Source organism: Emydura macquarii, unplaced genomic scaffold, assembly GCF_026122565.2.
Source record: "Emydura macquarii macquarii isolate MOO-44397 ecotype Brisbane River unplaced genomic scaffold, CSIRO-AGI_Emac_v2 contig_2676, whole genome shotgun sequence".
NCBI lineage: Eukaryota > Metazoa > Chordata > Testudines > Chelidae > Emydura > Emydura macquarii.
In genome coordinates this window covers 48,633,189-48,646,824 of record NW_027132813.1, presented here as the reverse complement: position 1 = coordinate 48,646,824, position 13,636 = coordinate 48,633,189, and the positions used below count along the sequence as shown (strand labels likewise).

Sequence of the window (13,636 nt, the reverse complement as noted above, 5' to 3'; positions counted from 1 at the left end):
CCATGATGACTGTTACTTATCACCTTATTATCTTCTAGGTGCTTACAAATTGATTGAATAATTATTTGCTCCGTTATTTTTCCGGATAACTAAGTTAAATTGACGGTGTATAATTCCCTGGGTTGTCCTTATTCCCCCTTTCTCCTATATTTGCCCTTTTTCAGTCTTCTGGGATCTTTCCCATCCTCCATGAGTTCTCAAAGATAATCACTAATGGCTCAGAAACGCTTCAGCCAGTTCCTTAAATATTCTAATATGTATTTTGTCAGGCCCTGTAAACTGGAAGATATCTAACTTGTCTAAATAATTCTTGGTTTTTTTTCCTATTTTACCCTGAGATCCTATCCCGTTTACACTGATGTTCGCTGTGTTAGTCATTCGATCATTGGTAACCTTTTTTTTTTTTTTTTTGGTGAAAACTGAAAGTAAAAAAGCATTTAACACTTTGCCATTGCCGTGTTTTCTGTTTTGTCTTTCCCTCTTCATTGAGTAATGGGCCTACCCTGTCCTGGTCTTCCTCATGCTTCTAATGCCTTTGTAAAATGTTTTCTTTTTTTCCCTTTATGTCCTGAGCTAGTTTAATCTTGTTTTGTGCCTTGGTCTTTCTAATTTTGTCCCTATATGCTTGTGTTGGGGTTTTTTATATTTATCCTTCGTAGTTTGGCCTAGTTATCACTTTTTGTAGGACTCTTTTTTGAATTTCAGGTTGTTGACGATCTAGTTAAGTCAGGATGATATCTTACCATACTTTCTATCCCTGTGCATTGGGATAGTTTGCTCTTGTGTCCTTAATAATGTCTCTTTCAAAAACTGCCAACTCTCCTGTACTCTTTTTTCCCTTAGACTTGCTTTTCATGGGATTTAACCTACCAATTCTCTGAGTTTGTTAAAGTCTGCCTTCTTGAAGTGCATTGTCTCTTTTCTGCTGTTTTCCCTCCTTCCATTCCCTCGAATCATGAACTCATCATTTCACTCAAGCTGCCTTCCACCTTCAAACTCTCAACCAGTTCTTCCTTATTTGTCAGAATCAAATCTAGAACAGCCTCTTTCCTCATCACTTTCTCCACCTCATGTAATAAAAAGTTGCTCTCCGTTGTATCCCAAGAATTTGTTGGTTAATCTGTGCCCTGCTGTATTATTTTCCCAACAGGGAACTGGGACACAGAGAAATTGCCCATGATCACACAGGAAACCTGTAGCAAAGCTAGGAATTGAACCCAGATCTTCTGAGTCAGGTCCAGCACCTTCACCACAAGACCATCCTTTCTCTCAAGCATGAGGACTATTGGTCCTATAATTTTATCCTTGCTAGTTCATTTACAGAGATTAGTTTTATCTCTATGTGTATAATCCTTTCTTAAATTTTATTAATGTATTTAATAAATCAATAATATCCTGCCCCAGGTTGACGCTTTAAAGAAATTCCCTCATGAAAATACATATGTAAAAAGCTACCATATGTCTGTTTCTAAAGAATACGTGCATTCAGTGATTTCTGCATGACACCAATATGTGTACTGAGAAAGAAACGAGGTATTAAGGGAGATAAATGTGATTGACGAAAAGAATTAGACTCTGGATGGTATAGACAGTGTGCTCAAAGAAGAGGGTTGAGTGAAGCTATCTTTTAGGAAAATGCAGACTGAACAGATACGAGTAGTAGTAAAATTCACAATAGCAAGATAATTCCAGTTACACTGCAGTTACACAGTGTCAGTCTTTCATGTGTCCAAAACATACACACTGTAATCTTTCAAAAGAATGCAGTATGGCCCTCTGTTTCATGTTCTGTGTTATCTCCACCTCCAGAGGGAAAGCAGACTGATCTCTTGCACTTATCTCCCAGACAATTAGTTTTAAATTTGTAGTGATTAGCAGTTCAAACATAGACTGTCCGTGATTACCTATTTCTTTGAGACAGATTTTGATACACTTCCTGTTGTGATTTCAATAAGAATATTCATGGAATACCTTTACATCTCAGTGTTAATAAGGTTATCTGTACCTGGCCCTAAATTAATAAGAAAACTATGTGTGCTGCAAGTTACACAAATGGACATGTTGCAATCAGCTAGTATTTTTAATAAGAAAATGTTTGTGTTATGTTCTTGTTTATTTGTATTATGATACTGTCTAAGGATTCTAGTTAAGTATTGGGATTCTGGTATGCTAAGCATGGTAGAAACACTTATTAAAAAGACAGATTACCATAACTGACCATCTGCGCAAACAATAGACAGATTCACTTTGTATAATTGCATGCACAAAGTAGGGATGTCATTGCGTGCACATTTTGCACATGTAATGGCATGTCTAATATGTTTAAAAACCACACTGAATATTTTTCCATAATCAAATGTTTCATCATTGCGTGCTGTATTGTAACAAGGAACTCAAGTTTATGAGTCACTCAAGCGATGAACCCCAGTTCTACTTTTTTATCCACTTTCCCATACACATGTCCCATGTGAAAACATTGGGAATTTCTTCCACGTTTCTTAGAGCTCAATAGTGCCTTTGCATTGTGGGGAAATCACATGTGGCCTACAATGAAATTCTTAATCTTTCAGTTAAAGTGAAACATCAGTTTTGTTGTTTGAGACTCTCACACACAGTTTTTCAGGGTCAAATGTGGCAAATATAATTGCTGCTTTGTGCTTGTGTAAATGTGCTTCTTTAAGGAGGTACTAAAGGGTTAAATGCAGTAGATATTTAAAAGTATGCCATTCAGTATTTTAATTTAATTAAAAGTAAAGTAAGAGGATCTCAGGTTGTATTTGTAAGAACCCATTTGTTAGACTGCATTAATAGTCTCTCATTATATTAATCAGGTAACACCACGTGTTCACTTTACAGAAAGTCCATTCCTGATGACCTACTGGTTTTAAACTTCTGCCAGTCCCTCAGTACAGTATCCATTGCTAGCTGTGAAAGCAAGGATACCCATCATTTTAAATAATGATTCTACAGAATGACTTGCATAAGACAGTTTAGTTATCATTAATTATCTGGTCTCACCTTTCTGTAGTATTTCCTTGCTCTCCAGATATTCTAGTTTGTGAAATGACATAAGGAAACATTACAATGAATATGAGAAACCTTATTCCCTCATTGTGCATGCACATAAAACTAGGTTTTTAAATCTACTATGGTTGTGTTCTGCTTTTAACAGAAAAATACATGAATCCAGGCAAGACAGGAAGCTTATGCCAGCCTACTGGATGATAGTTCCACCTGCAGATAGACCAGATGCAACGTATTATGAAACAGATATTAACAAAGAAACATGCGATGGGGCATCAGACACTGGGTTGAAAAGAGGTGCCAGGAGCAAAGAAGCCATGGACTATGAGGAAGAACCAGGGAGCTCTCTTAATGCACAAGTAGATTACAGCAACGAAGGGGAAGAAAGGAAGGGGCAATATGATGAAACTGAAGCTGACCGAGGAAACGAAAACGAAGAAGGGGATGAGGATGAAGAAGAAACAAGCGTGAAGGGAGAAGAGGAGGGAGATTACAGTGCAGTTTATTCCGAAGTAGATGACGGTAAATATAACGAGGATGTTTGTACAGATGATGACGAAGATTCCTCTAATGATAAAGATGCTGAAGAAAATGAATCGGAAGAAGACTTTAAAATAAAGAAGGTAAATAAAACCAGGGTAACTAAGAAGTCTGCCTATGTTATAACATGTGATAAATGTGATGAGCAGTTTGTATCCCGGAAAAAATATGTGGATCACTGCAAAGATGTTCATCAGTCTTTGCCCGGTAAAGTCTATCAGTGCGATATCTGTAGCAAGTCATTTGCTAGCTACAACAGCTGGAAAGAGCACAGAGCATGTGTCCATTCTGAAGAAAGGCAATTTGCCTGCACCCTCTGCAATGCTACGTTTAAAAGAAAGAGAGACGTGAGGACACATTATATGCGGAAGCATGAAGGGAGAGTGAAGCGCCCCCTGTGTTCGGTCTGTGGGAAGATTCTGAGCTCTCGAACTGCACTGGTGTTTCACATGCGGACACATACAGGGGAAAAACCTTACGAATGTAGCATTTGTGACTCAAAATTTGCTCAGCCGTCACAGCTTAAGATCCACACCAGGTCAGCTTACAGGACCGCTTTTCCCATTACTAAACCCTGCATGCGCCCTGCTTCGGCGCTCCTTCCCTTGTACGACCCATTGTCCCCAGTCATTTGTCGGCAATATTCATGTAATAGAGGACTGCTGGGATTTATGTTGGTTTGTAATATCAATGCTTAAGGAAGTTTAGTTCCTTTATTTTATGTAAAGCTGTTTGTCTACTTCAGGGTCGTTATCTCACCCTTGGGAAAGACTTAAAACATAGCAATACTATTCATACATAGGCAAACATATGGATTACTTCCAAACAAGATTTAGACAGATCCTCAGCTAATGTAAAATGGCAATACAAGAAGGATTATCCAGTGGTTAGGGCACTAGACTCAAATTTAGGTTCAGTTCCCTTCTCTGCCACAGACTTCATGTGTGTGACCATGAGCAAGTCATTTAATCTCTCTGTGCCTCAGTTCCCCAACCTGTAAAATGGAGACAATAGCACTGAGTTCACAGGAGCACTGAGGAGAAATGCAGTAAAAAGATTGTGGAAGTGCTTAAAGACTTCAATGTTAAGTGTCTAAGATATATACATAGAAAATGCCATCAAAGTCCATTAGAGCTCTGCTGACTTGCACTGGTATAAGATCCAGCCATGAAAGTCAGAATTGCACCAACAGATCAAGGAAGTTCAGTGTTTGTTTGCATGCCATCTCTTTAGACTGACGTCTCAAAACCATGCATGATCTTCTATATCGTTTAGTATGAGCTGAAACATGAAAACACAGCACAGAAAGTGACAGATGTGGGACATTTGGCTCAGAATGTCTCCTTGTTTTAACCAGTTGAAAATCAGATTCTGAGACATACCTTGCAAGATTTTCTTTAGCGACCTCGCTCTTTAAAAATGGGAATGTTGTTGTGAGTTAAAGACCAATGGCCAGACCCTCAGATGATGCAGATTGGTTTGTGTGATTTACACAAGTTGAGAATGTAGTCCAGGATGCACTATACAAGCCTGGCGAGATCTGCCGCTACTCTAGGGAAGGAAAACACATCCACATTGCCGCCGCCACCACCAAAGCAGCAGCAGCCAGTCTTTTGTAAGTTTGGGCTCTCCTCTGCTGTTTGTGTCATAAGAAATAACCGTCAGAGGCTAATCTTTCTGGAACCAGAGGGAGAAAAATCAGACCCACCAATGAGGCCCAAAAGAACCAAAACTAAAGTGGAATTTTTGAAAAGCCAATATTTAAATGGAGATCAATGGGACTGAGTCTTTCTTCAGTGGAACTGTGCCAATTTACACCAACTGAGTATCTGGCTCAGTATGTTCTTCACACTTATAAATAGTGAGGTCATTGATATCTGCTGTACTTCAGTGGGTTTTTTTCCTTCAAAGACAAATACAGTCTTGATGGTAAACTGAAGCGATATATTTGCGTAAATGTCTATGAACCACATGTTGTATGCAGTGTAGTTGTAGCCAGCTCACTCCCAGGATATCAGAGAGAGAAGGTGGCTGACCTCGTATCTTTTATTGAACCAACTTCTGTTGGTGAGAGAGAGAAGCTTTCGAGAGAGAAGCTTCTTCGGGACTCCTGCTCTTGTCTGTCTGCACTCAGTGTGGTTCTCTCTCCTTTGCCTCATTCATCTGCTGAGTTAGACAAGATGCCCTTTTATTTGAAATAACCACTGGCTTTATCAGTTCCTGGCTGGATCACAGCAAGAGCATACATATGTTCACACAAGGAGTTTATCAGTCCTGGGGCCATCTCTCAGAGGAGTAGTTATTTTGGTTTCATCACCCTGGCATAGCATCTAGCAGCCAGTATCAGAGAATAGTCTAGTTGTTTGAACAGGCTGCCAAACCTTTTGGCTGCAGAGTTCCATACTGATGCTGCTGTTGAGGCATGAAGGAAGAAAAGAAAGGAATAGCCCGAGGAAAATAAAGGGCATGCTCCCCTTTAAGCCAGTGTAAGGGAATGAGCCTCAGCTGGTGTGAATCAGCAGATCTCCTTCAGATTAAGCTACACTGATTTACTCCATCCGAGGAGTATAATATCCACTCTGAGTGTCTCAGCCAAGGATTCTCTAACCTCCCCCCAAAACTCTTAGCATGCAAAATCCCACACATCAGCTAGGGTCATTCACTGCAACTGTATGCCTCGGGGTCTGCATGCACCTTGGATGTCATATGCATGCAAACCTTCAGTTTCCTTGCTGAGCTGAGTATGCCAACCCCCACCTAGAAAATCTAAGCAAACTATCCAGGACCATAACATCCAAAGTACAGGAAATTAATTTAAAAAGGAAATGCTGTTTTAAAACCCCCTATGTAGCTGTGTTTTCTCAACATCTGTGCGTGGTTCACTGCATGTAGGTCTCATACAGGAGAAAAGCCATATATTTGTGAGGACTGCGGGGCTTGCTTTGCTGACAAAGGCAAACTAAATGGTCACAAGAGGACACATACAGGTAAGAATTAAATACCGTGGGCCAGATTCACTAAGGGATTTGCCCTTCCCTGTACCATTCTCATCCTTTATTTGGTCCTGTTGAATACAAGTTGTCTGCAGGACATCCAGGTATAAAAGAAATCATCCAAATTCCCAAGCCTCTTGGCAGCAAGGAATAGGTGAGGGCAAGGAAGTGCACATTGTATTTTTAACTCACAGGAGGCGTGCATATGATGAGGGCCATGTGAGTCCCTGGATAGGTAGACATCAGAAAGGCTGTCTGAGATGTTAGACTAGGGTTACCATACATCCGGGTTTTCCTGGACATTGCCTCTTTTTTTGACCCTCCATCTGGGCGGATTTTTCAAATAAGAGTCAATATCCTGGATTTTTGCAGAGCAGATGCTGCAGCTCAGAAAGAATCCTGATTAGTCCCTCCTCTGCATCCACAGCTGACTGGTCCATTCCCCTGCAGCCACAGCTACCAGATCCTGCCCGCCCAGCCCCCAGCCACGGGGAGGGGAGAGGCAGGGAGGTGCTGACTGACGGCTGTCACTGCATCCTGGGCTTGTGCCAATCATCCTGCCATTGTGACAGGGAGTGACACTGTCCCCCACCTCCAGTGAGTACCCCTGCCGCAGGTACACCCACCAGCTCTCCCTAGTGCCTCTCCCAGTACAAACACAGCCCCAGTGCCTCTCCCAGTACACACCCACCTCTAGCACCTCCCAACTGTAACACCCTCCTCCCCGGGCCTCCTAACTGTACCCCTATCCAGCTTCCCTCCGCCCCTGGCAGTGTCTTCTTTTTGGGAACCTGAAATACAGTAACCCTGTGCAAGACTGAACACAGAGATTGGGATAGAGAGATGGATTTGGGGGAGTCCTCTGCATAGAAATGGTAACAGAGGGCAAGTGAGTAATAGAGGTCATATAGGGATGGGGTGAAAAGGGAAAAGAGGAGATAAAGCCATGAGGGATGCCAACAAAACATGGTGGAGAGGAAGCCAGCTGAGAAGCCAGAGAGAACAGATTGATCGAGATCAAAAGATTAAAGATAGTCCAAGAAAAGGGAATGATCAAATGTGTCAAAGGGAGCAGGAGGATAAGCTTGGACAAAAAACCTACTAGACTTGGCTAGGAAGAGGTTACTGAGGTAACTGGTAAGAGAATTCAGAATGTCTTTGTTTTTTACAGGAGAGCGTCTCTTTAAATGTGACGTGTGTGGAAAACATTTCGCCACCAATGAATACTTAAAATGCCATAAGCGATGCCACATGGGAGCTAAGCCATATAAATGTGATATTTGTGGGAAGACGTTTGGACTGAGAGCCTCGTTAGCCCAACACAGTAATGTTCATGCAGGTAAAAAGCAAACAGATATTATTTTTGGCAGTAGATGAGTCGATATTGGTGGAAGTTTGGGCTGAAATGATTTGCAAGAGGGGTGTTAGTCTTTAATTCAACAATCTTTTTGATGAGCTACATAAGTACAGTGAGAGAGAGTGATTTGGAGCCAGAATTCATACTTATTCATATATTTTATAAAGGAAAAAAATATGCACGCAGTATTTAAAAAATAACAAACATACCCTGCATTGTCTCCTGGATGCAGTGTACGGTAGTTAGATACATTGGACCAAATGAAATTTGACTCAGTTTGGAAATTCTTTCTTGAAGTACTTTATCTTGCAAACACTTACACACATTCTTAACTTTACTTCTTTGCAGAGCCTGATTAAAGCAATCCAGAGCCCTAGATACACCCCCAAATGCCCATCCTCCAAGGCTATCATCTAGTAGAGGATGGACTGGTGGCAGGGTGGCACCCCCAAGGAGAGGAGCCTGATCTGCATTGATAGGAAGTGTGGGGGCAGGTAGCTACCTCATTGATTCTCTTGGCACCTCCCTCTACAGACTCCAGCAGACCCTGCTGGATCGATTACACTTGGGTCACATTTTCAAGCTTTTCTTCGCAACTATGAGGGCTAGGAACACTCATCACATGACTGTGGGAGCCAGGATCTTAGGCAGTTGCCTGTTATGTGCTTTAATCTGGCGTAGCTCACATAAATAGTCCTGTAACTCTCACATAAGTAAAGTTAAGCATATGCCGGATGTGTCTGCAGGATCTGGACTAATCTTCAACGGTTGTGGGTTTTGTTTGTTTTCAGAGACTCGTCCATATTTCTGCGAACAGTGTGGAAAAACATTTACTCAGCAAGGAGCTCTCAGGCGTCACCAGCGTATTCACACTGGCGAAAAACCATACAAGTGTAGGGCTTGTGAGAGAACCTTCACAGACATGTCCACCTTACGGAGACACGTCTCGGTATGTTGCCTTTCTGCTGCCTTTGTAGCAATAAAACTCTGGTGCAGAGATTTAATTGGGGTGAAGGGGCGGGGAGCTACATTTCTGCAGCTGAATTTATTTTTAATTTACTACGGGTTAGACTTTCAGATTTGATTCCTTATGAAAAATAAATTCTGTTAGGATGAAGGGGAGGACTAGGGTGCTAACTTACAAATACATCTGGCTTTTAATATTATTTATGTTGTTGTAGCACCTAGGGACTCCGGTCATGGACCAGAGCCGTGTTGATATGTACAAACAAAATCCCTGCCCCAAAGAGCTTGCAATGTAAAGATGTATTTCTAAGCTGTTAGATTGAGGAAGAGAAATGCTAACTCCCAGATGATGTACCAGTTCCCAGTCCTGACAGCCAAGTCCTGATAACTTCAAACCCAGTAATTTTTACACAGCAAAATCTGATCATATAGGAAATGAAACATGAGGAAAGACAAGAGCCTGGCTAATGTGAAGAGGATGCCTCGCTATAGATGGGGGATTTTTTAAATTCACAATTCCAGATTTGCTCAGTCCTACTTTTTAGGGCCCACCCAGACATGAACCCAGACCTAAGCCCACCCAACCGGAATCTGAGACCCGAACTGACCCCAGTCCTTCCTGCAAACCTGAGTCAGCGCCACCGTCACCTCCTGCCTGCGCGGCTGGCTCAATGGCAGCTGCAGGGGCTAGCACAGTGGCAGCCACTTGTGCTGGTGGCTGCATGGCTGCTGCTGCTCCCCCGTGCTGTGCTGTGGAGTGAGTCGCTGCCACTCTTTGGCATGCTCACTCTGTGAGTGTAGCTTACGCAGTGTAGCACACGCAGCAGGAATGGAGCATACAGTCACCATGGGCAGGAGGAGGAGAGCCAACCCAAGCCTGAGGGGATCCGATTGTTTTTCCATCCAATCCAGACCCACCACTTGTCAGATTCTGTTGGGTTTGGGTCAGGTTGCAGGGCTCTGATCACAATTGCTGTGGGAAGTGGCTTAGCCCTCATACTGTGCAGGATACAGTGTCTTACCGTTTCTTGAAACTTCAGCTGCATTCTCAGAGTTTTGATAGGACACACAGCTCGAGGTGAGAAATTGGACTGCTGAGCAAAATCACTGGAATGCCATTCGGGCCCTGGAAGTGACCTCTTTGGGGGAGAAAATCAGGACTTTCCCAATTTCCCTTGTTCAAGTCTAGCATTCACCTGTGTGCTTGGAGTAACATTTCTGCCAACACTGTGTCCTGCCAATGGACCTACAACAGTAAAGAGGTCAGGGTCAGTAAACCATTCTCATGTTTCAGAGCCCAGCTAACCCCTTGGCCCATCCCATTGCAGCATCGGAATGTTAAAATCAACCCTATTCCATTTTGAACTTGGATAATAAAAGTAAAATCTTCAGTTGTTTTAAAATTATTGTTCAGAAGTTTTTCTTTCCTCTATAATCTTAATTTTTCCCCCCACCCAGGTCCATGACCGGAATGCTCACTGGAGAAGTTTCTTAATAGATCTTACTACCAAAAAAGACCATAACTGGTCCAAAATAGAAACCTTATCAGATGTCTGTATGGGTGAGGACTCAGCACCTGAAATTTGGTCAGTTGACCAAGGTAAACTTTATAAACCAGAAAACATCGGTGTAAAAAATAGAACAGAGGCCATCTAATGTTAATATGCGAGATGCTGATCGCTCCCTTTTATATTTGTAACTCTTATTGCTCTAACCAGAAAACTATAAAATCTCTTGATACACTATGAACTGAAGTATTTCAAACCTTTGTTCAATATAGCTGTTTCATTTTTAAGCCATGTGAGATACTCTGATCTTATTATAATTGAAATAAGATATTACATTGCAGTCTTTTATCTTGTTATGGTAAACTATTTATGCCAGTTTGGTGTTAGACCCATGTACAGAGTTTTATTTTTAAAAAATATCTTGAATATATCACACAGTAAAAACTCTGTTTAATAAAGTATATATGTTTGTGTGTGTGTGTCTATATATACATACACATGCATTATAGTGTTCTTATAAATTATTGTCTTTATAATAAAGATATTATGTTGAGAACAATTTGCATAAAATGATAATCTATTCTGTATCTAGTTTATTTGTATATATTTTATTGTAAAATATTTTAACTTTCTCGATCAATACAAAAATGTTAAAATATTTGCTGTGTAATGTTCTAAACCAACTGGAATGAAGCTGTTCAATGATAAAAGTCAGTGGTATATGCTATTTCCCAGCTTTCTGCATTTCATTTTCTCTTGACACTGTGATATTTGCTTTTATATAATTTCTAAATATAATATAATTTCTAAATATAATTTCTTTGCATACTATAAAATAAACTTCAAAATTATTTCTTAAAAAGTGATGGGACACCTCTTATGTCCATATATATAATAAATAACAAGGAGCTGTGAATTACTGTCTCAATCTTGTAATTCAAAGGTTTGACTGCACAACTCTAGATAAAAAAACAAAGATCTTTTGCATGGGATGCAGTTTTATTGGCCTTCTGAGAGTTTGAGCATTCCAATACCCAATGGCTTTCATAAGAGTTGTAGCTTCTAAGCACTCTAAAGATTATAGTCCTTTTACTGTTCCAAAAAACCTGTGCATGTAATGTTATTGAGATTTTAAATCCACCAAAGACAGGACATTCAGAACTTTGTTTCTGAGACCAGTTGTAACAGAGCACCATTGCGTGTATTTAGTATTACTGAGAATGCTGTTAAATGCATATCTCACTACACAATGTATTCAGTGTAGGGGATTGAAGGTTGCACTGGAAATAATACTTTGGAATTGCCTGATTATGGGCCAGATTCATTGTTGATGTAATTCCAAAAATAGCAGTGGAGTTGCAGGAGTTAAATTGATCATGTTCTAAAATCTCATGTTGATTTTTTAGAAAATGTGTGTATAGTGGGAGGGCAGGAGGGGAGAGGAGCAACTTGATTGGTCAAACTGGGTAAATAATGACTTGACAGCCCTAATTCAGCAAAGCACTTATACATAAACTTAGGTCTCATTAATGTCAATAGTGCCTTCAGGGGTTTGGGCATCATCCCCTCTGGGGCCATAGGTTAGGATGGAAACTTTGCAGAACCATTTTGTCTCTTTTAATGTAGAGGACACTATTCAGAATGTTGTATGTGCAAAAATCACAGCCTCAGAATCACAAAGACTGCTGCTTAGAATGAGTGTTCTGCTCCATGGAAAATGCGATGCTTTTAAGGCAGAGAACTACTGTCAGTGAAGAGAGCTCTTACACTTTTGAGATCCAGCGTTGTTTGTGTGGTGTGGTTTATTTTTTGCAGTTTAAACTAGGAGTCAAGCAATTATGTTAGTACTCGGAGGTTTTGCATGCATTTGAGAATACAGATCTGTATTGCCTACATTAAAAAAAGGACCAAAAAAAAAAAAAAAAAGAAATACTTTCAGGCTCCAGGGAAGGTGAAAATAACAACCCTCCTTTGAGTGTTCCTGCCTCCTGAAGATACTGCGCAAGAGGTGAGCAATGGTGTGAGAAAATATAGAGTAAAGGACTTAAAATGTGAGGCACCCAGCTCCTATGCTGCAGAACAATCCTATTCCTGGTTCTCTGCTGCCCCTCTCCCCATCACACATACACTATCTCCTGAGGAGAGACTGAGGGAGCCCCTTTCTTTTGGTCTAAGCTGAGCTGCGTAGGGTAGCTCCTGGATCTGTTCTGATCTTCCCCAAGAGCCCACTGAATAAATATGATCGACTGGTCTGACCCTCTCAACTCCTACTGCTCAGTGCTTACCTAACTGGTAAGTGAGGGAACTTGCAGGGAGGTGCTGGGGGAGAGAAGGCATCAGCCTGCTCCTGTGATCTTTGTGTTCTGTGTCTGCTCTGTGAGTTCTTGTTTCTCTCCCACCCCTGGCTTCTCACACACTGATCTCAACATGAGCGAGTACCCGTTGCGTGAATGCGGGGAGCACCCATCTCTTCTGCAGATGCGGAGTCTTTGCCCCATGCTCTTGCAGAGCGTGCTGTGTCATCTGAATGGCAGCAGAGCAAAAAGTTCTGATTGCAATGTGCTCAGATGATTAAATGTTTTCTGCTAGTGGCTGGGTGAATAACTAAATTTTATGGGTAAGTTGACAGCTCGGTTCTTGAATTTGAGTGACATGCTATGTAAAATTCTGGTCACGATTGATGGTTGCCTGGACAAAACAGCTAATGTTTTATGAAGTAAGGCTCCTAAATAAAAGTAGCCTGATAATGGAGTATCCATAATCTCCACTGCAGCTCTGGAAAAAATTAGGCCAATTTTATTTAGATCCCTAAATTATAGGTGATGCGGATGTAGCAATCCCTACAGTTAAAGCTGGCTGAGACTTTCCGTTACAAGATGCTGTTTTCAATTGTGTATAATCATTTGAGCTGAATATTTCCTTGATGAGCGTCTGCCTCACACACAATTTCTTGGTAAACTTCATCAAAAACAGTTCAGCCTTCTCAGAATGAGGTTAGGGGGAAATGTTACTTTTGCTCATGTTAAAAAATACCTTGTAATCATTGTGTTGAGAAGCTCTAGCATCTTAATGCTTTGGAGCAGGGACTTGAAATTTGGCAGGGGCGATCACTTTGATGTTGGGGTTTAACTTTTGCCCTTCGCTTGAAAATCTGTTTGCACATGTTCAGCTGAGATTTGTTAGAGTGCAATAGCTAAATTCTCCAAAATTTCAGTCTGCACTGAGCATCCTGTATCACAGGGATGCAG

The 13,636-nt window shown here is 41.1% G+C and overlaps 1 protein-coding gene across 4 annotated transcripts in view; it reads left to right on the top strand.

Moving 5' to 3' along the window:
* The window catches only part of LOC137164445 (GDNF-inducible zinc finger protein 1-like), a 33,514-nt gene extending 22,399 nt beyond the window's left edge, over positions 1 to 11,115 (top strand). For 2 of the 4 annotated variants that reach the window (XM_067565345.1, XM_067565344.1), the window contains exons 3-7: positions 3,173 to 4,102; positions 6,457 to 6,551; positions 7,729 to 7,896; positions 8,706 to 8,863; positions 10,339 to 11,115. In XM_067565345.1, coding sequence (XP_067421446.1) covers positions 3,173 to 4,102; positions 6,457 to 6,551; positions 7,729 to 7,896; positions 8,706 to 8,863; positions 10,339 to 10,536 — 1,549 coding nt within the window. In that variant the 3' untranslated portion in view covers positions 10,537 to 11,115. Of the gene's footprint in view, positions 1 to 3,172; positions 4,103 to 6,456; positions 6,552 to 7,728; positions 7,897 to 8,705; positions 8,864 to 9,932 lie in introns of all 4 variants that reach the window. The other 2 variants (XR_010923032.1, XM_067565346.1) reach the window with 2 other exon arrangements.
* The last annotated feature ends 2,521 nt before the right edge of the window (positions 11,116 to 13,636 follow it).